Source organism: Phoenix dactylifera, chromosome 10, assembly GCF_051530095.1.
Source record: "Phoenix dactylifera cultivar Ajwa chromosome 10, Ajwa_hap1_PhDact_Kaust_v1.1, whole genome shotgun sequence".
In the NCBI taxonomy this organism is placed as follows: Eukaryota; Viridiplantae; Streptophyta; class Magnoliopsida; order Arecales; family Arecaceae; genus Phoenix; species Phoenix dactylifera.
The window spans coordinates 30,048,338-30,075,394 of record NC_143199.1 but is presented as its reverse complement, the minus strand read 5'-3'; the positions used below and the strand labels follow the sequence as shown (position 1 = coordinate 30,075,394).

The 27,057-nt window shown below is 43.5% G+C and overlaps 3 protein-coding genes and 1 long non-coding RNA gene across 4 annotated transcripts; 3 read left to right on the top strand and 1 right to left on the bottom strand.

Annotated features, from left to right (window-relative positions):
- The first annotated feature begins 2,113 nt into the window (after positions 1–2,113).
- Positions 2,114–6,925, top strand: LOC149752754 (uncharacterized). Its single transcript, XM_089925723.1, has 2 exons — positions 2,114–5,546; positions 6,096–6,925. The coding sequence occupies exons 1-2, from the start codon at positions 2,114–2,116 to the stop codon at positions 6,923–6,925; spliced, it is 4,263 nt and encodes a 1,420-aa protein (XP_089781849.1).
- Positions 6,926–12,222: 5,297 nt separating this feature from the next.
- On the top strand, positions 12,223–12,836 carry LOC148702353 (uncharacterized). The gene is made up of 2 exons (XR_015969487.2): positions 12,223–12,360; positions 12,451–12,836. It is a non-coding gene; the product is annotated as an uncharacterized LOC148702353 (long non-coding RNA).
- A 1,595-nt stretch (positions 12,837–14,431) lies between these two features.
- Positions 14,432–16,611, top strand: LOC103698123 (aluminum induced protein with YGL and LRDR motifs). Its single transcript, XM_026801539.4, has 4 exons — positions 14,432–14,780; positions 14,865–15,105; positions 15,200–15,320; positions 16,134–16,611. The coding sequence occupies exons 1-4, from the start codon at positions 14,575–14,577 to the stop codon at positions 16,328–16,330; spliced, it is 765 nt and encodes a 254-aa protein (XP_026657340.3). The 5' UTR covers positions 14,432–14,574; the 3' UTR covers positions 16,331–16,611.
- Positions 16,612–20,523: 3,912 nt separating this feature from the next.
- LOC103698093 (clathrin light chain 1-like) lies at positions 20,524–25,044 on the bottom strand. The gene is made up of 3 exons (XM_008780069.6): positions 24,489–25,044; positions 21,347–21,500; positions 20,524–21,247 (listed from the first exon to the last, which is right to left on the bottom strand). Exons 1-3 carry the CDS (start codon positions 24,959–24,961, stop codon positions 20,828–20,830), a joined length of 1,047 nt encoding a protein of 348 aa, XP_008778291.4. The 5' UTR covers positions 24,962–25,044; the 3' UTR covers positions 20,524–20,827.
- Between the last annotated feature and the right edge of the window lie 2,013 nt (positions 25,045–27,057).

Sequence of the window (27,057 nt, the reverse complement as noted above, 5' to 3'; positions counted from 1 at the left end):
TTTTCGGCCTTTTCCTCACCTGTATTTTGCTAGATCATTTGCACCGCAAACGCCGGAGCGCACGGAAGGTCGTCGCACGGCACGCACCCTGAAGAAGAAGGGTCACTCCATTTCTTCCTTATTCTCTTCCCTATTCATCACCTCACCCGCTGTGAAGAAAAAAGAAGTGAAACCCTCCCGTCGGTCGGCTGCTACCCGGCGTCGATCCACAGAGCTCCTTCGCAAGACGCCGTCGCCGCCTTCATTTCCCTCCGCCGCTGCCTCCGACGCTCTCACCCTTTCTTGGCCATCCTCCTCTGTCAGATCTCACGCAGAGAAGGAAGGCTCGGTCGCCGGAAACCCCCAAGGCAGCCCCGGAGGCAAATAAGCCGACCTCCTATCCCTGTGAAAGCATCATCCACCGCCACCGTTTCGCCGCGCCGCCGATTTACTTTCGATCGCCGCCGATTCGCCTTCGGTCGCCGCCGTGCTTCCCGGAGGTCTCGAAAGCATTTTGCTGCCACCGACCGTGGCCGGATCCAAGGAAGGACGTCGCCGCCCCGATCACTGCCGCACCAGCACCCTCTTCCGCCGGCGCAACACCTCCCCGCAACCACCGCCGCAAAATCAGGCGAGATCCGGCGGAAGCGAGCGGACGGTTGAAGGTTGAAGATGATCTACAGTACGGGTAAGATTTGCACCCGTTAGCCCGTTAACCCATTATCCATTAACCCGAGTCATTTCAAAAAAAAAAAAAAAAATTTGCGGGTCGGACTGTCCTAGTGGGTTGGGTCTGTTAACCCGATAACCCGGCAACCCGACTTGATTCAAAAAAAAAAAAAAAAGAAGAAAAAAAAAAGAAAAAAAAAAGAAGCTGCACGTGACGCGTAAGTCACGCACGTGCTCTTCCCTTTCCCCTTTCCTTATTTGCCCGATTTCTTCTTGGGTTTTCCGACCACCGTTTCTGCCATCCCCGCCGCTCCTTCTCAGCCGTCACCACTTACGCCCACCTCCTCCGCCACCCACTCTGCCGTCCACTGCTATCTGCGCTCCCGCCCGTTTCCACAGCCGCTGCTATCTCTGCTCGTGCACCACCGCGCCGCGCGCCGCCCCCGCTCTTCCGTGTCGCCGCTCGCCGCTGTTAGTCGCCGCCGCGCCGCCGCCTGCTAGTTGCTGCCGCACTGCCGCGCCGCCGGGTTGCTCTCACCGCCGCGCCGCCGCGTTGCCGCCGCTCGCCGCTGTTAGTCGCCGCCGCGCCGCCGCCTGCTGCCGCACTGCCGCGCCGCCGGGTTGCTCTCACCGCCGCGCCGCCGCGTTGCCGTCGCCGCCGTCGACTGCTGCACCACCACTGCCGGTTCTGACAGCCATCACCACAGACCGTTCCACCGTCCCTGCCATCAGTTGCTCCGACCACCTCCACCGGGCCCTGCAACGCCGTGACCTTCTTCCCATCATCATCTCAGCTGGAACATCTTCGGCAAGCACAGGCCTCAATCAGCTCTGGTATCAACTCTGTTTCCCCTCCCCGCCGGTTAAATCTGTTCATTTAAGTTGGCATTAATTATCAAATTTTGTGCTTGGTAATTAAGTTCCATATATTCCAACACATGCAACCACATACATCCACAAGACAACCAGAAACCCTAGTAGTCACATTTCCTTAATATTAACTGGGGAGCTACATCAAATCGAGGAGACATATGTGGCTCCGTGACACCTTGCATAGTCAGAGAACTTGGTACTACTTGTTTGCAGCTACTTGTTGGCCTGCGTATTTTATTAATTTTCAGTTTGCAATAACTATTTGCTAGGGAGTAGTTTTAGTTTATATTGAGCATTTACTTTGCAATTGTGAATTCATTTCATGCATTAGGTCTACTTAGGAACCTTTACAGTTGGTCGGCTCATACATTTGGTCATTCATTTTATGCATCTACGTAGTGGTCGTGTCGCATCTCATCTTGAGTTTTCCCTAGACATGGATTCCAAAATTGAAGCCCTATTAAAAGCTATCCACGACACTAATGATCAAGTCCAAAACACTAATGCCCAAGTTCAAAAAACTAATATTCAAGTCCAAAATACGAATGCCCAAGTCCAAGCAAACAACGCCCAAATTCATGACCTAACCACAATGTCCACCCAGGTTAATGCTCGACTCGATTCAATTGAGGCTTCACTTCAAAGGGTTATTGAATCCCAAAAGGTTAGTACTCCCCATTTACCGGATCTTGATGAGGACGATACCCTAGAACAAATCCTAGAACAACAAGGTTCGGTTCGGCAGGGCAACTTTGATCATAGGTCTGTTCCAGGTCACCATTATGCCTACCCTCGCCCTAGAGGACCTGGTCCCATTCCTCCTGTTGATAGAGGTCACCGACATACCGTAGAATCTAGAGAGCCTCGTGACCCTGATGAAGATGTAATGCGAGGCATTAGGATTGAAGCCCCCACTTTCGATGGTCGTCTTGATCCGAAGGTCTTCTCCGATTGGCTATACGAAATGGATCACTTCTTTGAGTGGTACAATCTGTCGGAAGAGAAAAAGGTCCGATTCGCTAAAATGAAACTCCTTGGTCGAGCTAAGTTGTTTTGGCAAAACACCGAACAACTGTTAGCCAGGAGACATCAACCTGCTATTACCGATTGGGTAGAGATGAAAGAAAAATTAAAAGAAAAATATCTTCCATTAAGTTATCAATCTGACCTCCTAGATCGATGGAACAATTTACGACAAGGCAGCCGCACAGCTACTGATTACATCGCCCAATTTGATGAATTTATGATGCGAAGTAATATAGCTGAAGATGAACGTATGATCTTAAGCCGGTTTCGACGAGGCCTAAATGATGAGCTGAGGAAAGAACTTGTCCTTCGTGAAGTGGCCACCTTAGACCAAGCATATACATTCGTGCAAAACTACGAACAATTCTCCAAATCTGTGTTTGCTAGGCGCCCTGACACCAGGCGTGTTCCCACTAGTGCCCAACCATCTGGACCCAAAACCCTAGTCAGTTCTGTCCCACCTAAGCCCTTTTCTTCTCCACCTATCCAAAATCGAGATATTAAAGGCAAAGGAATTTTAAGTGAACCTCCTAAAACAAGCTCAAGAATTCAGTGCTTTAAATGCCAAGGGTTTGGTCATGTTGCCTCCCAATGTGCAAATCAGACCCTTGTTATTGATGCACATGAACAGAAGGATGACATAGATAATTTGGAGGAACAAATTTATGAGCCTAATTTAGATGATATTCAAGATGTCGAAGATGAACCCGAGGACGAATCACACACTTTAGGTTGTATCCGACCTACTCCCCAGATAATTGCCCATGAACCTGACCGATCCACTGTGAATGTAGTAAGGTGTGCAATTACCCAGCCTAAAGAGACTGATGACTGGAGACGAACCTCAATTTTCCACACTTACATTAAATGCGGCGAAAAAGACTGTAAAGTTATCATTGATAGCGGGAGCTGCATTAATGCGATCTCTTCCAGCATTGTCGCCTGCTTGGGTCTGATTCCTGTGTCCCAACCTCAACCTTATAAGGTCTCCTGGATCGACACGTCGTCCATTCACATTAAGGAACGGTGTCTTGTACCTATTCAAATCCTCTCTTATAAAGACACTGTCTGGTGTGACGTACTCCCAATGGACGTAGGTCACCTGATATTAGGTAGGCCTTGGTTGTTCGATCTCGATGTCACCATCTACGGTCGAACTAACTCTTGCTCCTTTGTATTCCAGGGTAGAAAGATTAAGCTTAATCCTTTACGGCCCAAAATGCTAAATAAGAGTACAGACAAGAGTAAATCAAAGGGGAAGGAACTGCATATCCTTAACCCCACGGAATTTGAGAGGAACGTCTTTAAGGACTCTCCGGTGTTTGCCCTGCTAGTTAAAGAACTTCAGCCACATCTTAAAAGCACATTATCGGCTGAATCCCTCGCTATTCTCGAGGAGTTCAAAGAAGTTTTTCCGGAAGACCTTCCAGATCATTTACCCCCTTTGCGTGATATTCAGCACGCCATTGATCTAGTCCCGGGAGCTACCCTTCCTAACCTGCCCCATTATCGGATGAACCCTTCTGATCATGCAGAGCTCCTAAAGCAAATTAACGAGCTTCTACAAAAGGGATTTATTCGAGAGAGTCTAAGTCCTTGTGCCGTACCTGCCCTTCTTACTCCAAAAAAGGATGGGACTTGGCGAATGTGTGTAGACAGTCGGGCTATTAATAGAATCACGGTCAAATACCGTTTTCCTATTCCCCGGCTCGACGATATGCTGGATATGATGGCAGGTGCCTCGATTTTCTCCAAGATTGACTTAAAAAGTGGCTACCATCAAATCCGGATTCGTCCAGGAGATGAATGGAAGACAGCCTTCAAGACAAAAGATGGCCTCTATGAGTGGCTGGTAATGCCTTTCGGCCTCTCAAACGCTCCAAGTACATTTATGCGAGTAATGACTCAAGTACTCCGACCTTTTATGGGCAAATTTTTAGTCGTGTACTTTGACGATATCCTTATTTATAGTCAAACTAAAGAGCAACATTTAGGCCATTTAAGGCAAGTTTGTACGACTTTACGCAACGAGAGCCTCTATGCTAACCTTAAGAAGTGTTCATTTTTCACTACTCACGTAAACTTCTTAGGGTATATAGTCTCCTCTGAGGGTTTATCTGCTGATCCTGCGAAAATCACCGCAATTGTTGAATGGCCTGAACCTAGGAATATTACTGACATCCGTAGTTTTCACGGCCTGGCCACATTTTACCGTCGTTTCATTAAGGGCTTCAGTACACTTATGTCACCTATCACTGATTGTCTTAAACGAGGTGATTTTCAGTGGACACGCGCAGCCGCTAAAGCATTTAATGACATTAAGAAAAAAATGACGGAAGCGCCAGTTATGCGACTCCCTGATTTTAACAAAGTTTTTGAGGTGGAATGTGATGCATCTGGCTTAGGAATAGGTGGTGTGCTTAGTCAAGAACGTCATCCTATAGCCTATTTTAGTGAAAAGCTGAATGAGGCTAGACAAAGATATTCCACCTATGACAAGAAATTTTATGCCATAGTCCAGGCCCTACGGTATTGGCGACATTATCTCCTTCCTAATGAATTTGTTCTCTATTCTGACCATGAAGCACTTCGTTTTCTTAATTCCCAGAAAAAACTTAATCATCGACATGCCAAGTGGGTTCAGTTCCTCCAGGATTACACTTTTGTCCTCAAGCATATGTCGGGTGCTGCGAACAAAGCTGCTGATGCGTTAAGTCGTCGAGTAACTCTGTTGTCCGCCATGTCTGTTTCCATCACCGGTTTTGATAGACTTAAGCTCGATTACTTGTCTTGCCCAGATTTTGGCCAACTCTATAATGCCCTTGCTGATGGACAAGGACCTTTGATTGATGGTGTTTATCTACAAGACGGGTACTTGTTCAAAGCTTCCAAGCTCTGCATTCCGCGCACTTCCGTGCGCGATTTCTTGATATGGGAAGTACATGCCGGTGGTCTCTCTGGACATTTTGGCCGTGATAAGACCATAGAAGAAGTTGAACGTCAATTTTTTTGGCCAAGTTTGAAACGGGATGTTGCTAAAATTGTGGGACAGTGTCGCACGTGTCAACTAGCTAAGCACAAAAAACAAAATACTGGCCTATACACTCCGTTACCTGTCCCAGATCGCCCTTGGCTTGACCTTAGTATCGACTTCGTACTCGGCCTTCCTCGCACATTTCGGAAACATGACTCCATTTTTGTGGTTGTGGATCGTTTTTCTAAAATGGCCCACTTCCTTCCTTGTTCCAAAACTTCTGATGCCTCTCGAGTAGCCAAGATATTTTTTGATGAGATTGTTAAGTTATACGGTTTACCAAAAACCATTGTCTCCGATAGGAATGTCCGTTTCATGAGCTATTTTTGGAAAACCTTGTGGCATCTGGTTGGCACCAAACTTAAATTTTCTACGGCTTATCATCCTCAAACCGATGGCCAAACCGAAGTCGTCAACCGAAGTCTAGGTAACCTTCTGCGTAGTCTAGTCGGGGATCACAATCGTAACTGGGATTCTATTCTGCCTGTCGCCCAATTTGCATATAATTCGTCAGTCAATAGATCTATCGGGATGAGTCCATTCGAAGTGGTCCATGGTTATAAAGCTCGCAAACCTGTAGATCTTCTACCTATGTCCCCCCATATTCGCATTTCTGAGTCTGCACATGCATTTGCACAGCACATTCATAATCTGCATCAGGAAATTAGCAAGCGCATTCATATGAGTAATGCTCAATATAAGCTACAAGCTGATTCTCATAAGCGAGATAAATCATTTCAAACTGGGGATTATGTGATGATACGTATTCGGCCTGAGCGGTTTCCATCTGGAACCGTCAAGAAACTGCAGGCTCGTAGTGCTGGGCCCTTTCGGGTATTGCAACGCGTGGGTACTAATGCTTACGTTCTTGATCTTCCCTCTGATTTTGGTATTAGCTCCACTTTTAATATTGAGGATTTGGTTGCTTACAAGGGCCCCCTTTCTATTCCTACTGATCCTTTCGCTCCGCCATCACTTGAGCTTGATGATACTCCTCCTCTTGATTCCATCCCATCCCCGACCAAGCTAGCTTTACCGCCAGCACAAAAAGAACATATTGTTGCCATTTTAGATGAGCAGACTGTTTCTACCAGTGATGGGGGTGTTCAGCATTTTCTGGTTCGTTGGCGAGGACGCCCGGAGTCTGATACTACATGGATTACCCGTGCGGAGTTACAGCGCATTGACCCAGATCTTTTGGAGTACTACCAGAGTCATTCGTCGGGGTCGACTTCTTCTTACCCGGGGGGAGTTGGTGCGGACACGAATACTGGACTGATTATTTTGCGGGATTATGGTTGTCGCAGGAAGACGGTCCAGCCACTTTCATTGTGGCTGGATTGATTGATGTTTTTCTTTTATTATTATTTATTTTATGTGGATAGGATTAGTTTGCATATTGTCTTGTGAGGACCTCTTTCGAATTGTTTTTTTTTTTTTGTTGGGACTTATTTGTTATTTGGTGGCCCTATATATATATAGGGCATGCATTTGTTATTTTTTTTTAATGAATGATGATGAATGAAAATTAGCCTCCTTGTCTTCTTCTTCCCCTTCTCTTTTTCCCCTCTTCTTCTTCCCCTCCTCTTCTTCCCCCTTCCCTCTTCTTCCTGCAGTTGTCCTGCATCAAAAGAGAGCAGCCCTTCATCCATCTTTGTCGTATAGCGAGCCCGTAGAAAAGGTCTGATCCATGGGATGGAGTTTGATAGCTTGGGGCACCTAAAAATTTACTTCTGCTCTTGTAACGTTTTGGATGATATTTTTCATTTGAAAGTTCTCACTTTCGAATTTTTTCAAGATCAATTTTGATGAATGCATGCTTGATGGTGGCAAACGAGGTAGTGTAGGCTTCATCATTAGGGGCCCGAACTCTAGGGTAGTTGCTGCTGGTGGGTGCCGGATCTTCAACACTTTTGTTCCGGAGGCGAAGTTGAGAGCAATATGGGTTGGGCTGGGTTATGCACAATGTCACGCCCCGGACCCGGATCCGTGACACGGCCGTGCTATTGCCGACTACCGCCCACAATAGCACGCAGCCTCATACCTGGGTAACAGGGTAGCCAAACCAACCAATTTTTTTCATATGAAAACATTCTTAGTACAACATGCTGGTCAGTACCCAAATACAGAGCTTCTATGTAGTTTATGTACACAAAAGTATACTTGCTTTACTCCAAAAGAAAGAAGCCCTGATACCAAATTAACGTGTCTCTGGCAGCTATCAGTGATGAGGATCTGAAAGAAAAAGTAAATGAATGGATATGAGCTACACGGCTCAGTAAGTAATCATACATAATCTTACCGGATCGAACATAATGGTAACCATGTTTATGCTGGGTTTGAGAAGCTGACATGCGTATTATCTCACAATTTATCATGGCAAAATATGTATGCTTGGAAAACAAGCAGTATTTTCAGTCAAACAGAATTTTCATAAAACATAAGAATTCATGCGATTAGCATCATTTAAAGGAGATAGCGGTTTTAGCAAAATACAACATTTCATAAGGATATATTCAAAAAAATCCATTGTAAAACAATGTATGCTTTGGCCAAGCACGTTCATAAATGTCATGGCCCGCCTTCGCAGGGCACGTGACTATCGGGCCTACATGAGGGGGAAACACGGGGCTCCCCTGCCAGATGTTGGCCGGTTCCGGGGCTTCACGCAAGCGTCCTTCACCCCTCACCGATTTTGCTTCTCCCCAAAACGCATCTGCAGGATTTGGAAACACCCGCCTCATATACCCAGGCTCTGAAATGAGCCTCATGATCATGCTTCAAATATCATTTTCATAAAGTATGCATATGAAACCGTGCCCCCGGCATGCCGTGGTCCATTCTCTCGGATGCTACTGCGAAGTCCATTCGGCCACTGGCGGGGCCAGCTAGTCATTCTCGGCCACTAGCAAGGCCAGCGAAGTTATTCTCGGCCACTAGCAAGGCCAGCTCAGTTGCATTCGATCAGTAGCATCTTTGAGCCCATTATAATAGTGCCTCTTGGCTAGATAGTATTTCATTATACCAACTTGCATGCATGATTAAAATATCAGCATCATCATATTGCATACATAGCCATAGCTTCTGAGATCATGCAAGTTACTTATGTGTTGTAACATCTCATGCATGAAACATATATGCTTAAAATAAATGCTTAGGAAACATTAGTAACATGACATGATCCCTAACAGGATTAGAACAGGTTACTTACTTTCTTCACAAATCATGTATACAATTCAAATTGTATGAAAAACACTGGTTCATCTTATAAAACGTAATACAAGATCTACGATAAGATTAAGACAGATTACTTACCTCAATTCGCTTTCCAAATTTCTCAAGTCCAGGTGACAAATCCTTAATCACCTAAAACAACACCATAGGGATCACATTATTCCCCATTTATTTATTATAAAACTTCTTAGTTCATCATACTATGAACTTGCTTGCTTGGATCCCATCCAAGGATCTAGCCCAAGTCCAATTTACCCAATTTAGAGCCTTTGGGGCTCGATTTAAAACCAGATTGGGTCCACATGGGTTGATTGGGTTTTTAATTAAAGGATGGGGCCTCGTTTATAATTCAGTCCAACTTTTTCTAGCCAATTGGGTCCTCTGATTTGGTCAATGTGGCTCATTTGGGCCGATTCACAATCAATTAGGTCTGCTGAGACCAACTCAGCTTAATTGGGTTCGGACCCATTTCAATTTAACTTAAATTAGCTCGGATTTAACCCAATTTATAGTTTGGGCTCGTCCAGACTTAGCCCAATCTGATTGAGCTCAGATTTAGACTTAGCCCAGTCTAATTGGGCTTGGGTTAGTAAAATTTGGCTAAACCCATTTTATTTTTTTTTTCTTTTTTTTTTCCTTCTCTTTTCCTTCTTTTTCTTTTTCTTTTTTTTTCTTTCCCTTTTTCTTTCCTTTTCTTCTCTTCTCCTTTTTCTTTTCTTCTCCTTCCCGAAGCTTCCTCTCCTCCCTTCTTCTTTCATCCCGATCTCCCCTTCCTCTTCTCCTCTACTCTCCGGCGAAGAGAGGACGACGGTCTCCTCCTCTCTTCTCCGACGAAGAGGGGGGGGGGGGACGGCGAGTGGAAGGGGGGACGGCGAGCGGAAGGGGAGCCGGGCCGCGACGGACGGCGTCCTCGGCTGAGCTTGCAGCGCTCTCGGCCGCGCCTGCGGCGACAGTGCTCGCGGCCAAAGCCGGCGGCCGCCGCACACGACGACGAGGATGAGTCCCCTCTTCCTCTCTTCTTTTTCTTCTTCTTCCCGAAGCTTCCCCCGACGGCTCTCCCGGACCCTCTTTCCACTCTAACCTCCTCCCCTTCCCATCTCAAGGAAGAAGAGGCGGCGGCTTGGGAGAGGCCGAGCTTGGGGTCATGCCACGGCCGGCGGTGCCCTCGGCCGTCACCCGCGGCCGAAGCCCGCGGCGCCCTCGGCCGCGCTCGCGGCCGACGCTCGACGTCCGCATCCTCGGCCGGCCTGCGGCCGAGGCTCGTGCCGGCGGCCCTCGCGGCCGAAGCCGGTGGCCACCGCACGCTACGTCGAATCGGTGAGTCCCTGTTCCTTCTTCTTCCCAGAGCTTCCTCTCCTCCTCTCTTTCCTTCCTTCTCTCCCGATCCCTCTTTTCTTTCCCCCTTTCTTCTCCTGCGAGGGGAGGCAGTGAGTTCGGGAGAGGTCGGCCACAGCCGGCGGTGCCCTCGGCCGGCCTGCAGCCGACGCTCGTGCCGGCGGCATCCTCGGCTGGCCCGCGGCCGACGCCCGTATCAGCGCCGTTCGCAGCCGAAGCCGGCCGCCGCCGCACGCGACGTCTCCCCGGTGAGTCCCCTCTTCCTCTTTTCTTATTTTTCTTCTTCTTTGCTTCTTTGTTTCTTTCTTTCTTTTCTTTGTTATCCTGAGCAGATTGGGAGGAAAAGCAAGGCTATGAACATCAGGAAGGAAGGAAGGGACGGAGAAATGGATGGATGTTACCTCACTGACCCAAGCAGCGGGTGTCGGTGATGGAGTAAGGTGAAGAGAGGCTCTGGCGACCACCGGAGGTCAGCTGCTATGGCGGGGATGTCGGCGTAGATGTCCAGCCGACGGGGTGCTGAGATCTGGCAGCGTCCGAATTTGGGAGGGAGCGTACCAGGAGGAAGGAAGGCGTTTGGGGGGTTCTAAGCGACGTGTCGAGAGGTTTTTAAGCGATTGTCACTGTATTAACACCTGGCAGCAACACCTCCCTTCTATTGACATCTGCCCCTCCCCTTAAGGACGAGGTGGCGGACTCCAAATGGCTGGCTTCATTGGGCTGGCCCACTAGCCCAATTGGATACGGGCCGGTGAATGGACCGGTCCTCACACACAACATGTTCTGCGGGCCAGTGCAGTCTTGCTCGAGGGTGATTCGGCCACGGTGATTGGCTAGATCGAGAAGGCATCGGTGGCGTGGGTGGGTGCCACCCTCTCCTCTAGAACATCCGAGCCATAGTGAGAGGCGATGTTGTCCGAGAGGATCCTATGGGTCGGAGAAAGGGAGCTGTCTAGAGCACTCTATGATGTATTGTTTTTTTACTTTTTTTAAATGTATCCATATTAGAAGCGTATAAGTCATTATACCCAAAAAAAAAAAAAAAGAGGGATAAGAGGGTCGAGAGGCAAGCGGGGTTTCAATTCGTTTTCATTCTTTTCGCCTCTTCAAACCAATGATTCATTCCTCAGGCACTTCTCTTGGAATTTCCTTAATCTTCACCCGAATTTTTTGTGAAGCCCTGAAGCTCGTTGGTGATGGCAAAGTATTGACCAATCATTCAAGAGGCCGAGACTGGGAGATGCAATTGAAGAAGTGGAAGAGAACTTGTTCTGAAAAATTCATGAGTTCCTCTCCTTCCAGCAGACCCAGAAGATCGCAGCTGCAAGTAATGAGGACTATTTGCTGAGTCTTTCCCACAGAATTTTTTCTTCAACCTGAACAAAGTTCTGGGAAAAGGCTGCTTGATTCGCACCCAAATTCAAGTCTGAGAGGACGCAATCCACTCCTTGCTATGTTTAAAGTGCAATTTTGTGTTTATCAGTAATACAATGGACAATCAGACTCCAGCAAAATCCATTTAAGAATTTAGATTTTTCTCTACTGCATAGTATGATCAAAAGCATGAGAACTCTTTAGCATTTAATCTTAGCTCTTAGTGCATTCTTAATATCAGATTCTGCAGTTGAAAGAAGCTTTCTACTCGAGAATTTTAATTTGAGCTCGAAACCAAAATATGTCACATAAATCTTCAATATCAATAAGCATCATGCATGTTTCTAAAATTATAGTCTTATATGCTTGTATAGTCTCTTTTGCAGGCATATGGCCTCTGTTCCGTTTCCAGTTCGAGTCATGACACCTCTACTGTATCATATTTTTTAATCGATAGGTAGTTAGTGGTCTTACATATTACCTCGAGTTCTCGGAGACTTCTGTCAGGCTTCGCTCTACATCAGTATGGAGAGAGTGGCTCGATCTTTGGCGTAATCGTGGTTACTTTTAAGATATTTATTTATGAAAATGATTGACTGAATTTTTGTTAAATTAATTTTCGAAGATCGAAAAAATTTTATTATTGCTCTGAAATTATAGCCTCGCACACTTGTATGGTTCCAGTTCGAGACTTGATGCCTCCACTACCATATTGTATCATATTTTTCTAATCCATAGGTAGCTTTCGGAGACTTCTGTCAAGCTTTGATCTGCATCAATATGTAGAGGGTGGCTGGAATCTTTGGTATAAAGATCTTGATTGGAGATGCTATTTGGTACATGACTTTAGTCACGCTTGATGATGACTTTTTTGCTTTTGGATGCAATTACATGATTGATAGCACTACCAAATACTGATATTTCAGGCCTTCTATTCAAGACATGTGATATGGAATTGTGGGCGATGCTCCAAAAGGAAGAATGGTCGTTATTGCTTTATGCGATCTATGTACTCAGAAAGTGACGACGAGATCTATCTAGGAGACTAATGTTCTGGTGGAAGTGGATATGGTGAAGGGACCTTAGTATCAAATTAAGTGCCTGTTTATAGCACAACCCTGGTATTTAGTCAAGCAATTCCTAACTACTGCGCAATCATGAAAGGACACACTGCACTGGGAGAGATCTAGTGGGTGTAATGATTTCGACCAGAAGCTACTTTTTTTTCTCTCTTTTTGCTGCTTTTGATTGTGATAAGGTGCGGTGGGTCACGCCAGGTTCTGCCGGCCCCGCTTCTTACATCTGGGAAAAATATCTTCCTGACTTGTTGAGGCACCTCTGAACCCATGTCGCTTTTTTTTTTCTTGGTAAATACAGAAGTATCATATATATATATAACTGTATATAAATATAGTTAAGAAAGTCAAAAAGCAAAATATAAAGAAAAGCACTAGGCAACTCCGCCTCTCCCACCCAGTGTAGTTCTCGGAGTGGTTGGCAACAAAAAAAGCTACCCAATTCGCGACCCCTTTTGCCTTTCTAAATACATGCTTCGTCTGAAGCACCATCTCACCACGAACCATAGCCCGAATATCTCTCAGAAGTAGGTGGTAATTACCGACCCTTCTCCGAAAATCTGCTGAATCCATTCAATAACCATCGCAGAATCGCTATCTAGATGTCGTATTCATAATGGTGTGCATCTCCGCGAGCTTTTGCAACTGCTTTTAGCGCTTTATTTGTTAACATAGAGGTGATCTTTATTAAAAGGGGTATTTTAGTAATAGCAATTACTTCAATATTTGGAAGGGATGACACACTTTCTATCTATTTGTCTTTTCTATACATGTAATCTATAAAAAATTTTAGTTTAGCTTCAGATTAAGAGATGGATGAATTTTGGATGGTAAGCTAGACAGAATGTATCTAGATCACTTGAAGCTATTATTCCTGATTTAGGAAGATCTTGAAAAAATCCCTCAATCCCCTACAATTTTCAGATTTTAGGATTAACAATTTGGATTGAGAATAAAAAAGTCTAACATTTTGATGTATTTCGGCTGTAAATATTTTTTTCAGAAATTTTTTTGGATAAGGTTGATTTAGATGATGACTATCTCAATGCATGAGAATGCATACCATCGTCGTGCTTGCTAACAATCTACGCATGCATATTCTTGTGGCAAACCAGCGATCATAGAGACGGTCCCACGGGCAAAATAAGCGAGAAAAAAAATTATCGTACATTGAATAGAGAAAGATACTATCTCATGTTGCATGGAAAAAGATTGTACAAGCAATATATAGAGCTGGAACTACATAATTATAGGCTAAGATAAGGTGCTATATAAAGAATGTAAGCTGTATAAATAAAAAAAAAAAACAACAGCCGGAGGTGTGCTGGGGCGTAGCAAAGAATCTAAGAACAGGACGAGGGAGCAATTTACCGTCATCCCCAGAAACGGAGAAACAAGGTGACAGCGTCCTCTCGGACTTTTAACACCAACGCAGGAGACGGACCGGGCCCCACCCATCGTCCTGCAAAACCACCGGCCTCGTGCGAGTGGGACCCACGGCCCAACGCAGCCCGGTCCACTCTCCCCGTGCGAGTGGGACCCACGGCGGTCTTCTTTTTCCCTTGCCTCGTTTTCCTCAAGCCAAAAAAGGCTTCCATCTCCAGCCTGTCCGATGCCTGACGTGGTACCTCGTACACAGAATTAATTACTCGAGCTAAACGGTGGGCGGTATCGTGGATCCGCGTCAGCGGATAAGGTCGCCACATCGTGCTCCTTTTCTTACCGCTGCCCGATTTATCCTCACCGCCCGTGAGACCAAGTCAAATGTGAGAACGGTAAGCATACTCGGCAAGTGTTCATATCTCGGATGTCAGGAATAGCTGCGCAATTCTAGCATGGGGAATAGGGATCCTTATCCTCTCGCCCATATCCGTCTCCGCCCAACCATATATACACCATCCCGTTCCCTATCAAAAGCTTCATTCCATTTTGCTTCACTTTTCTTGAATTTTAGAAACAGAGAGAATAGAGAAGATGTTGGCGATATTCCACAAGGCGTTCGCTCACCCGCCGCAGGAGCTCAACAGCCCCGGCAGCGGCCGGCGTGCCCCCAAGAACCCGGAGGAAATCCTCCGGGAGTTCCACAGCCTCCACCCTGAGGATTCCTTCTCCGCCACCTTCAGCGGCGGCGCCGCCCTCTCCTGCGTCCCCTCCCACTCCAACCACTCTCCCCACCAAAGGCACGGCTTCTGATCGGTCCCATATATATACGACCCCCGGTCTCTCTCTCTCTCTCTCTCTCTCATGTTTTTGTCTGGGTGCAGGTTGTTCTGTAGCTTCGACGACATCTACTGTATGTTCGTGGGGGGGCTCGATAACTTGTGCTCTTTGATCAGGCAGTACGGCCTGTCCAAGAACACCAACGAGGCGCTGCTGGTGATCGAGGCCTACCGGACGCTGCGCGACCGTGGGCCGTACCCGGCGGACCAGGTCCTCAAGGACCTCGCCGGCTCCTTCGCCTTCGTGGTCTACGATAGCAAGGCCGGCACCGTCTTCGCGGCTCTGGTATATATAAATTTATATATTCTCGGTTTATTCATGTCCGCTGCGGCGGATGCGGAGTTCTTATTCTTGTTATTTGGAATTGGGGCGCATGCAGAGCGCGGATGGAAAGATCCCGCTATTCTGGGGCATAGCGGCGGATGGATCGGTCGCGATCTGTGATGATGTCGGAATCATCAAAGGCGGCTGCGGCAAATCATACGCTCCTTTCCCTACCGGTATGTTTTTTTTTTTTTAAGCCTTTGTATGTGAATGTGCTCTAATTAATTAATTTATGATTTATATGCAAATTTCTGTCTTAATAGTAAGAGTTTGCAGGGAGGGAAGGTAGAAATTAAAGCCAAATTAACCTTGGTTTATTACCAAAAAATATATCGCATATATAATTACTTGATGGAGAACCGTGCCCTGTTTGGTTCCAGCATAGTTAATTTTGCTAGGAATAAGTTCGTTGCTAGACCAGAGGGATAAAGCTGACTTATTTGCCACCAAGGTGGTAGCTCAGTTGGAACGGGGCGTTTACTTCCAACCAAGTGCGCGGGCGTCGATTAAATTTGGGGACCGAATGCTCCACGCCCGGACATGAGGAGGGTCGGGTCGGGTAACCAAGCCGGCTCACGGGTGGGGAGGGTATAAGTAAAATAGGTCGGCGTGCCCAACACACGACCCGGTTTGCCCGCATCGAACATTCTTCCGGCGGGGTGGGGGGCCCAGTGGGGGCTGCTACGCGGGGTTGGGCTTGTCCCTTCCTCCCCCCTGCTCCCTTTTTTTAAGCAAAAAAAAAAGCTGACTTATTTTGATCGAATAGTTTTATTCTGATTGAAGAGGATAAAGTACTAAAAAATTTATCTCGAACATTTTCCCAAAAAAAAAAGGAAGAAAGATGCAGAGTTATGCTGAATAAGTCATTGCTTAAAGTTATGGGTGAGGTGGCCTGGATAGCATAATAACCCAAGAAAGAGATTTGGTTTGGGGATGAAACACCAAGTATTATATAAGTTTTCATGAATTTGTTGGTGAATTGGATGCAGGGTGCATGTTTCATAGCGAGGGAGGTCTGAAGAGCTTCGAGCATCCGATGAACAAGTTGAGGCCAATGCCGAGGGTGGACAGCGAGGGGGTGATGTGCGGTGCCAACTTCAAGGTCGACACCTATTCCAGGATTAACAGCATGCCGCGGGTCGGCAGCGCCACCAACTGGACTTTCTGGGACGAGTCCATGCTCTAGCTTCCTGCTCCTGCTGCCAGCAACAAGAGACGACCAATCCCATCTTGCTCTGCTTCTTCTTCTTCTGCTGCTGCTGCTGATTTAGTTTACGTTTGGTCTTCTTCTTCTTCTTCTTATTCTTCTTCTTCTGCTTCTTTGTTTTAATGGGTTTCGAGTTCCCTTTGCAGTGTACCATGGTGGTGGTTTAAGTGTCTGGCTGTATATCTAGTGTCTATCTTTTTTATATATATATATACAACAAAAAACTGATCTACCTCAGCCTTTTTTGGTAGTGTTTAATATATCATTGCGTCGATGCACAAGGTGGCACGTCCGTTTGGTCTTCTTTTTCTTCTTCTTTGTTTTAATGGGTTTCGGGTTCCCTTTGCAATGTACAATGGTGGTGGTTCAAGTGTCTGATCTAGTGTCTATCTTTTATATATATATATATATAGAAAAAACTGATCTACCTCGGGCTTTTTGGTAGTGTTTAATGTATCCTTGCATCGATGCACAAGGTGGCGCGTGTTGTGCAATGCGCACGGGCGTATTATAAGTCGTATCCGTTCTTATTAAAGCGCTCCTAGACGCTGGATTTAGGGTGATGAATCCACCTAATAATTTAACTTTAGGGTGAAATGAATAATCTATTTAGGATAAATTTATTCTAGATTCGGATCTGGTCCATTTAATAATTTTTCGATGTGTTCCATGCATCAAGAAACTAAAGTTGGATTTGAAATTTTGGCTCCCTCAGTGGCGTGCAAATGAAAAAGCAATGTCATACAATTGAGAATTTGGCAGGGAATAGTGGGATTAGTAGGAGTTCTGAGCTTTTTCGGGATAGATTTTCTATTTGTCCCTTTTATGTAGACTACAATTGAAAATATGTTCATCAGCAAACACAAAAGATTGGAGGGATGGGAAGACTGGAAGGACGGAAGTGGACTTAGGATCCAAATCAAGCTTGAGACACTGCCAAGTGTTCATGGATTCATGCAGATTCCAAATGCTAGGCCTATTTGGTTAGATTGGATGAAATTAAGTTAAAACTGGCTAGATCTCAAAAGTTGACCTAAGAGTCCACAAGACTTGGAGCTAACCCAAATCTGATTTAATGAAGGATCTATTCAGCTTGCTTAAATCATAAATTGAGACAACTTAAGGTCAAAGATATGGGATTTAGACTTTCCGGTATAAGGTAACAAATGTTATTCACACGCGGAAGAGAGTGAGCTAGGTTTTCCCGATATCCTAGAAGCCCCCTCATCCTTGAACCCCAAACGCCCGACTTTTAGCGATTCCATATCAACTAATGGAATAATAATAATAATTTCAATTAAAGGAAGCTAAATCCGATGCCCTTAATTCTTCATACCATGCTTACGGAGCATGTGTTTGACAAGATTTGTAGCTATACAGAGGCCATTGCTTACTATTGTTGTAGGCTGTTATAACCTCAGTGACTTTTTTTTGGTTTTTTTATAATCACACGACTAAACCAAAGAAGTTTCAATTTTGTTCGTATGGATTATAACAATGTTGCTTTCCTTATTGTGGTACTTTGATGAGCGTTTGCCTTCAAATTCGTAGAAAATTTAATTCTTGGATATATTGTAGGATATCATAATTGATTCTTTTAAATAACATAGAAATTTAATTACCGGTCCCTCCATAGACTCCTCTGTATTACTTTGTATTAAACAATAATTTTAACTACATTTAAATTATAATATAAGGAAGTTAAATTTGAATTACTAGCTCTATGAATGTGTGATTAAAAACAACAAAATGCCATCCTAAGTTCTGCTATGAGATGAAAGAGTTGTTTCTTTGGGGCTAATGCTACGCATACAGTGAACAATTAGGATCATCGATCTGTGATGCAGCTTATGCACTGGAGGGTGCTATGCATTTCTGAATGGCTGCAATCAAGAGATGAAGAACATTAAACAATGTGCATACTATATGTGCTCATGAACTGCCTTATTTATAGCGGCCATCTATGGTTGCATAGCACTTTGCGGGTGCCCGTGCATCGTTTCGTGCTCTACTGAATGGCTCTCAAGGTTATGAATTGCATGGGCTGCCATGCACAGCCGAAGACGTAGACAGATTGCATAAGTGCCACTCGTGCAGTGCACCATAGGGAATCCACACTTTGCAAAGTGCCATTTTGCAGTCATGTTGTATGCATAGAAATAGACGAGCAGCATCAAAGGTGGTAGGAGCCGTTGCAGAATTAGACCCACAAAAACCATCGCCTTTATTCAAAACAATGGCGGAAAGTTGGAGAATCTTAAGAATGGCAACAACGCCGTTCCTTGCACACGCCCGTTTTCAGACCCGAAGCCAGCTCATGATATAATCCCGCCTTCTCCCTCCTCCTCCTATTCATTCCTTCGCAAGAAAACAAATATAAGTTACTAGGAGACGCTTAATTAACCCTGTCGATCTCCTTCTATCCATCCAAAGTTCCAACTCCTCGACGAGAGAAAGGACTCGCCCTTAGTGGACGAGCTGGAACAGTTCGCCCTTATTCTGAAAAAAACGAATTACCTGCCTTTCAGGTGCATGCACTAGAGAGGAATATGAAATAGACAAATCATAAACTAAGAAGAAGCGTGCAATACCACATAACTCAAGGTACAAAAACATAAAAATCCACCAGAGGAAGACAAGCTTACGACGAGCAGGAAACCTGAAAGCAATATTAAGAACTTCTTTTTTCAAGATAATGTAACTGTAATGAATGCAGATGACTGAGTTGAAGATTTTGGTTGATAGCCTCGAGAAGGAAAGGGGATTCTAATTTGCTAAATTAAAAGAGAATGAGCTTGTGCCAGGGACCTGGAATGGAGCGTCCACGGGTATGGAGAAATATTCTCTCCAAGTTCTACATCTTAACTAATGAGAGAAAACAAAAATGCTTACATGGTTCCGTGCATATGTGCATACTTTTATTGCTATATATGTGAGCATATAGGAATTTTCCACCAGCTTGACCTATTCTGTATGTTAACTTGTATCTTTTCACTATAATTTTGCAGATTGTAGGTGCAATTCAAAAGATACTATATGCCATGGATGGCAATTTTTCTGTGGTGGAAGATGCACAAGCTATGATATTTGATAGCAGACTTGATTCATACCAGCAATGGTAATCATATTGGCATATCTTATGATTATAGCCGGCAATGAATCAAGTAAGCGATCAATGTTGCAGCAGATAAACTCAATATGTGCCACTGAATACCCGTTGCCCAGGTAACACAATAGAAATCAATGTAGGAATAAAAAAGAGAAAAAGAAAAAGAAGACATCTCGACTTGCTTGCGACATTGAAGTGGCAGCCAATACAACAAGGACTGCAAGCCTACGACTTTCAGATTAATCTCAGCTTCGTCAAAGTGCTTCCCTATTAGCTACCTGCTGAAGCTTCCTTGCCAAGGACAGTGCCTCGATCTTTACTGCTCTTTTGCCTTGGGTGCTCACATATTTGTGCCTTGGGTTCTTTTTATAAATTTTTTTTTTTGACAGATCTTTATGGAATGGAATCTTGTAAATGGAACTTGGTTTGGCAGGCTGACTTTGCTTTGTCCTAAATAAATCCGTGCTATTAGTCATATGTTTCTTAGCCTTTTGAGGATCTCACTGATGTGTTTGGTGATAGCAAATTCAAAATCCAATGATACCACTAAAAAATTGGGTGGGCTGTCAGCCAATAACCCTCATTCTTCCTCAAAAAAAATAAAAATAAAAAAAAAAATCCTTTCCAAATTGTGCTTTACTGATGATGGCTTAAGTTTAATACATCAGAGCGCGCGCACAAAAATAATAATAACAATAAACTAAAGAAAAAGAAAAAAGAGACACATCAAATCCATGAGAACTAGGAAATCACATCTTCCAACATATGATTCTACCCCGACAGTATGCCAAAACTGTGTTGTTTGTAAATATCCCTGTGAGAAAAATGTACTGCGGCTATATGTATTATAACATAAAATAAAATGTGGGCTTCCTAAAGAGAGCTTTTGCAATGTAGAATGGCAAAGCAAATGCTCTACTGCTTTCAAACCTACATCATCTTGTACTAAACATCATTCTGAATGCACCTACCTTGACCAAAAGAACACTGCAGTGAAACTGTTTATGCTCAATAATTCTAATTTCTGCAGCCAACTGAACTTGTGACAGCCAAAACAAAATGATTTAGGAAGTCGGTTATCAAATTCATGTAATCCAACAGAGTTATCTGATAACAAAGCACCAGCACATCACACGCCCAACTCCTGATAAACAAAGCCAAGAGAATATAGCCTGAGCTAACAACAGATCTCTACATAATATAAAGCAATAAAATGATTATAAGTAGGAAGCAAATATGAAAGGAACTTCATCTCTGCTGCCAAATGGAGAGACTAAGGCTTCCTACAACATTTTTTTTATATATATAGAAACATAAGCAGACCGTTTTATAGCATGTCCAACCAAACAGGGCTTTCAGCCTCGTATTCATGCAGTGGGAGCAGGCTCTTCCACTGTGCCTGACTGGCCTTCCGTTGTTGCTGCAGGAGGCTGTTCCTTGGTTGGCTTGCTGCCATTAGCTTTGGCCTCTTTAGCGGGTGTTCCCTGCTTGCTTGCAACAGCCGCACCAGCAGCAACTCCATCTTTGGCTGGGGCTGGTGGGGGAGAGGGTTTCATGTGTGGTGGGGGATTATGCTTGAGTTTCACCAATATTTGGCGCATCCTCGAGAGATCGGTGCGCTTGCCCGGCTTTGGCCCCTGCACAACAACGATAGACGGCTTCTTCTCTCGCTCTTTCTTTCCCTTCTTCTCAATGCTGGGTAACTCGTGTGGTATCAGCTCCGAGATTGCTTTCCAGTAATGCTTGTCAGCATTGGCGTGGAATTTCTCTTGGTTGGCCAGGAATAGCTGGGCAACAGGCAGTAAGCAACAATGATTGCAACTTTGAACAAGCATTCCAATGGCAAAGAAAAAAGCTTGTATTCAAACAGAATTATTACTTCATACCTTCTCCCTCTCTCTATTGTGGATCTTGTTTGTCTCACAGTTTAACTTCCTTTTCTCATAGAAAGCTTGCTTGTATTCATCAGCTTCAGCAATAATTTGGTTCCGTAACTCCTTTTCCTTCCTTTCTTTCTCCTCAAGAAGAATAGCATTTTGGCTGCTTATGGTGGTTCAAATTAAAACAACCATGTTTAACCTTTACCTCCAACAATATTAAAATGGAATGCAGTAGGAAAAAAAATATGAGAAAAGCTGACACAGTCACTATAAAAGCAGAACAACTGGTACTCAAACAAAATACAATGAATCATCAGACAGGAAATTAATGGGATTATATATGGACTGGGAAGTTAAACCTTTTTAATCCCGCAAATTACTCCACACATGATGCAAGCTCAGTAAACAATAGCAGGCTAGAAAAACATTCAATCACAACTCTTATAAGTCGTTAAATATAAACCCCTTGTAGCTAATATCAACTACAAACAGTTACAACTACATTAGGATGATCACAAGTCATCAAGAAACTTGGTTTTATACTATGTCTCAAAACAGGCAGATGGGATCTGGGCTTTGTTCACTGTACATGAAATCCTGTCAAAAGAACCACCATAAACTGCATGCACATCCTCAGAAGAACCACCATAACTTTCCCAAACATCCACCACTAACCTACTTCCCTTTCCATCTACCAACTTACCTGCCTTTCAGGTGTATGCACTAGAAAGGAATATGAAATAGATAAATCATCAACTAAGAAGAAGTGTGCAATACCACATAACGCAATGTACAAAAACATAAAAAATCCTTCTCCAGGCAAGATACATTTTAGCTGTTCAAGTAAATGGACTTAAGCGTATATTCAATATCATCCACTTTGTCAAGGCAATGCTGACCTTGCAATCAGGAGGCACATTTCAACTGTTCCCTATTCTCCCAACCGAGGCAGTTTGTGGTCAGATGCTCTATAAGAATTTACCGTATCATTGTTTAATTAGCAAAGTTTCCATTACTACAATGGTTCTAAGTCACGAATAACTATAGAAAAAATTAGAGCTTCTCCAAAGTAGGGACCTACGAGCTCATGAAGGGCTTTGAGGTCAGTTTGCCAGCATTGAGAATCCAATATCTTCTCATTCTCAATCAATTTAGAGTCGAATATATCCAATAGCTGAAATTCTTTTAGATAAAGGAAGATGTTCCTCAAAACACACACGAAGTTTCACAAAATAGCTTCCCTATAATATAGGAATTATGAACCATCATAATAGACTATATATATATATAGACATACATATATAATGTGCTCATTCAAAAATGCAAGTAGCCTGGAGAGACGCAAAATGATTCCTTTTGAGTAAGTCATATTAACTTTCCAAGCCCTTTAATCCTACAAGGTTGTCTTTGTCAAGTAGCCTAAATGGAGCAACTTCCTTTCTAAAAAAAAGACAAGGCATATTTGCATCTATTATCTGTCAAAGGCATCATCCGTTTCCCTTTTATAGACCCATTACATTGTTGCAATACTAGAGTGCTTAGTATGGAGATTATTTTGTGGGTTGCAGCAAGTTCATATAAGAGTCAATTTTATAACCTTAAAAGCGTCAATAAAACTTCACAAAAAAGAAGTAGAATAACCACTCAATTTTCCACGACTCTCCATTTTGACACAATAAAGATGAATGGTAACTGATTTCTGTCAAATTCACTTGCATATAGAGGTTACATGGTGATCCTTAATCTAATTCATAAAGACCACTAGATTTTTAAAGAATATATATGGATGCTTCCCACAATAAAAATAGCAAAACTTTTCCATCCTGCCTAAAAAAGCATATTTTCTCCCATGATTCCAATATTAGTTTGACTCTCTAGAACCATCTCAACTTCAAATCTCACCACCTCAAAACACACAGTACTTCAAGCACTTTCATTTCCAAATCTCAAGGTAAATTTTCTTCCAAAATTGCAGACGGCCAAGTGAACATCATTAGAGACTTAAATATCAAAACTTCAAGAAGATACATATGAAAGAGGGGCTTGCTTGTTTATCTGCAAGGTAAAGGGATCTGATCATGCTTCCACAGCCTACAAGCATTATCCCATCTACGTGGCACCAAGTCTGGCTAAACAATAAAACAATGACTCATATTGGAAGGTCCTCTATCACAGAACTAACTTATACTTTTCCAACACAATTCATCGTCGATAGTTTGCTCTCGAAGAAAAGAAAATGATTCATGGTTGGATCTCTAAGTATCAGAATTACCAATGCCAACCCTAGTCAACTACAACTTGTTCAACATTCGATCTGAAAATATGACTAGCTCTAATCCTAGTAACAAAGGGCCCTATTTTTTTTTTTTTCAAAATCCACCTTGCTCTAATCGTGAAATGCTAAAATATAAAGTTGGCCTTTATACTAAGGTTTCAAGAACAAAGGCATCACATAAATTTACATATCGGCTCAACCACCATTCAATTCAGTCAATCACAAAGATCCACCCCCAAACGAAACCTTTAATCATGCTACCAGGAAACAAGAGAGGCCTATTGCATAGTTTGCTCACAAATACTGTGACTGAAAATTACTATAACCGATGAATACCTGGACAACGCTCTTGCAGAAAACCAACCAAGTAAGTCACGCTTCTCTTCCTAAATGTGGATTGCTCAGCTCTAACGCATGCAGCTCTAAGTGCTCTTACAATTACTTAGAAGGGCATCTAGTCAAAGCGTGCAAACGAGAAGCTAAGTTTGTTGGTAAATCACGAAACTATGCAAGCTCATGCCATCCTCTATGCTATGTATGCTATATGAATTAAGCAACACAAAAGTCAATTTATGTAAATATTGATAAACCCTAGTTTAAGAAAAGCAGAAGTCAAAATCTTGAAATAGTATCCACTGCAAAACCTCAGATCACGAAAACATCAACAGTCAATTCGCCAGCTTCTTGGGTTTCTTATCGTAAAGAATGAGTAGAAAACCATAGATCTAAGCAATATCAATTCAAATCTCGGACCTGATCACCAACACAGATATCACCACGAACTATATATTCAAACAAATCAACTCGATTCAAGAAAAGCATCAAAGAAAGCGAGCATCAGAAAAGCAGAACCACGAAAAAAAGAGGTCTCACCGCCGCCACTCCCGCAGGATAAACCCCTCATCCGGCTGCATCTCGTTTGGCGGCGGTAGGATCGGGCCGTCGGTAGCAAAGACCCCGCCGTGATCCGCCACCTCGTAGGACTTCCCGTTGGATTCCGGCATCGAGAAGGGGGAGGGCGAGGAGGCGAAGTCCGGTTGCGGATCGGGGGGGCGGTAGCCGAAGCCCTCGGGGGAGGGCGGGAAGCTTGCGTCGCCGGAGGCATGGCGGACTGGGACATCGTCGTCTCCGCCGCTTAAGGCCTCGCCGCCATGGAAGGCGGCGGCAGGGGAGTCATCGGCGGGATCCTTGGAGTCCTCGTCGGCGGCGAAGGAGGAGTAGGCGTCGAAGCGCTGCGAGGGGAGGCGGGGGTCGTAGCCGAGGTAGCCGTCGTCGTCGAAGGGGCGGGTGGATCCCGTCATCACCTCCTCGCCGTCGTTGCTGAAGGCGTCGAAAGAGGAAGCCATCTCTCTCCCTTTCTCGCTCGCTCTGAGGTCGGTGGAAGAAATGAATGGAAGGAACTCGGTCTGGTGATATTTTTGTATAGTGCGGTTTTAGTGACCAAATTGCCCTTGGGGCTATTAATAGGGACTTGCCAATTAGCAGCCGGCTTGTGAGGAAAATAATTATATCTCTTAAGACAATTAATAATGTTTTTTTGCTAAAAAGGGCGCGGGGGGGGGGGGGGGGGGGGGGGGGGGGGGGGACCCACCCCCACATAGCAGCTCTCACTGAGCCTCCGCCTCGCCAGGAGAATATTCGATGCAGATGGACTACACCTGGCACCACCAAGCTATAGATGGAAGGAAAGCATAATCGCCAACGAACCATCCAGACGTGGGGCATCCGGTCTCCGAATTTAATCGACGCCCGCTCGTTTCGAATCCGGACAACTCGAGCGGAATTATCGCCCCCTTACCACCAGGCTACCACCGTGGTGGCACAATTAATAATTTTTAACTATTTATTTTTGTGAGAAGACGATATATTTTGATAGTACCCTACCAAAAAAAAATAGTAGATAATATAGTTGATGGTTTATTAAAGATGTAAATTATAAGGACATTTAATTTGAAAGAACGCCAACTTTCAAGTTGTTTATTTGCTTTATAAAATAGTCATGGTATAATGATTGATTTCATTTTGATTAGTTAAGCAGAGACACAAGTACACACTCGTGCAATCTTAAATTTATTATTATTTTATCATCATTTACCTAAATATGGCAACCTAATCTATTCTTGGGGATGGGATTTTTGTCCGAATCTTTTCCTAAGAACTGTTTGGAAATCAGAAGATTTTTTCAGATAAATTTTTATAGGAAGGATCTGTTAGCTATTAATGGCATGGGAACATTAATATATTCTCTCTTAAAATTGGATTGAAGGAGAACAATATTGCTAATTAGCTCTCTAAATTCTTTCGTATATTTAGAGGAAAAATCGAGACGCAAACTTCATCATCTGACTAAAACAAGCCTAAATTAAATAGAAGACACGATGTTTGGTCCTTTTAAACTCAAACTAGTTCAGGCTGCAACGATGAAACTGGTTATGGAAAAGCGTTTTACGTATTACACCACTATCAACAACAGTACAATCTATCAAATGGAGTACATCTAGAAAATAAAATTGCAATTAGTAGAAAGAAAAAAAAAACACAGCAAATTATAGGTAAACAGTTGATTTTGGAAGGTGGGATGAGATAGTCTTATTGTAACTCCATTTATTTTTTACTGCCAAATGTCATGATTATTGTAACTATTTTTGATCTCTAATATCCGAAAGTGATTTGCCAAAATTAAGCATGAGAATGTTAAAAATTAAGCATGATAATATTATTACAGTAAAATTATATCAATGTAATATAGTATTCATATAATATAATATTAGAATAGGAATATGACAATTTTGTAGTGATACTAATATTATTAGTTTAGTACATATTATACTATGGCGTAATATTATAATATATTATAATAGATTGGATGTTATATTATAGTTTTGTTAATATCAATACTATATTGACTCCGTATCATACTATTTATACAATATAATAGATAATATAAAATTAATTTTAGAGGTACAATTTAAAACGATGAAATGGGTAAAGAGAATGTATATAAGTCTATATTAAGATGAACATGGAATAACCTATGCCTAAAAATAGGGATAAGATGGTTTGTCCAAACATTGTTTATGTCCATTTTGTAAATGGTGTTTAGCCATCATGACATTCTATTCCAGGTCCCATGTTCCAACCAAACACCACTCAATTTCTTATATATTATCTATCCAGAAAAATAAATAGAACCCACTAGGTTTTTATAAGAAAACAGACATACATACAAAATGTTACATCAACACGTATCAATATAATGCTTTTCTCTTGCATCCTTATCTGAGCGAGCATATGGTTGTGACCTTCAGGAACTGGTGGAATAGTCTCAGCTTGAATCTTCCACACTTCCTCATCCTGATTACTGATGGCACTTGAGCTCAGCCAACATACCAGCTACTGGTTGTTAGTCCATCGCAGTTATTAATCTTCGCTTCAGAGCGCA

What these genes read in the sequence shown, in the direction of transcription:
- LOC149752754 (XM_089925723.1), top strand. Translation starts at nt 2,114, where the DNA reads ATGTCCACCCAGGTTAATGCTCGACTCGATTCAATTGAGGCTTCACTT. An exon ending in GACCATAGAAGAAGTTGAAC is followed by an intron (nt 5,547 to 6,095) that starts GTCAATTTTTTT and finishes ATAATTCGTCAG; the next exon opens with TCAATAGATCTATCGGGATG.
- LOC103698123 (XM_026801539.4), top strand. Translation starts at nt 14,575, where the DNA reads ATGTTGGCGATATTCCACAAGGCGTTCGCTCACCCGCCGCAGGAGCTC. An exon ending in AACCACTCTCCCCACCAAAG is followed by an intron (nt 14,781 to 14,864) that starts GCACGGCTTCTG and finishes GTCTGGGTGCAG; the next exon opens with GTTGTTCTGTAGCTTCGACG. An exon ending in ATACGCTCCTTTCCCTACCG is followed by an intron (nt 15,321 to 16,133) that starts GTATGTTTTTTT and finishes AATTGGATGCAG; the next exon opens with GGTGCATGTTTCATAGCGAG.
- LOC103698093 (XM_008780069.6), bottom strand. Translation starts at nt 24,961, where the DNA reads ATGGCTTCCTCTTTCGACGCCTTCAGCAACGACGGCGAGGAGGTGATG. An exon ending in ATCCTGCGGGAGTGGCGGCG is followed by an intron (nt 21,501 to 24,488) that starts GTGAGACCTCTT and finishes CACCATAAGCAG; the next exon opens with CCAAAATGCTATTCTTCTTG. An exon ending in ACAATAGAGAGAGGGAGAAG is followed by an intron (nt 21,248 to 21,346) that starts GTATGAAGTAAT and finishes CCTGTTGCCCAG; the next exon opens with CTATTCCTGGCCAACCAAGA.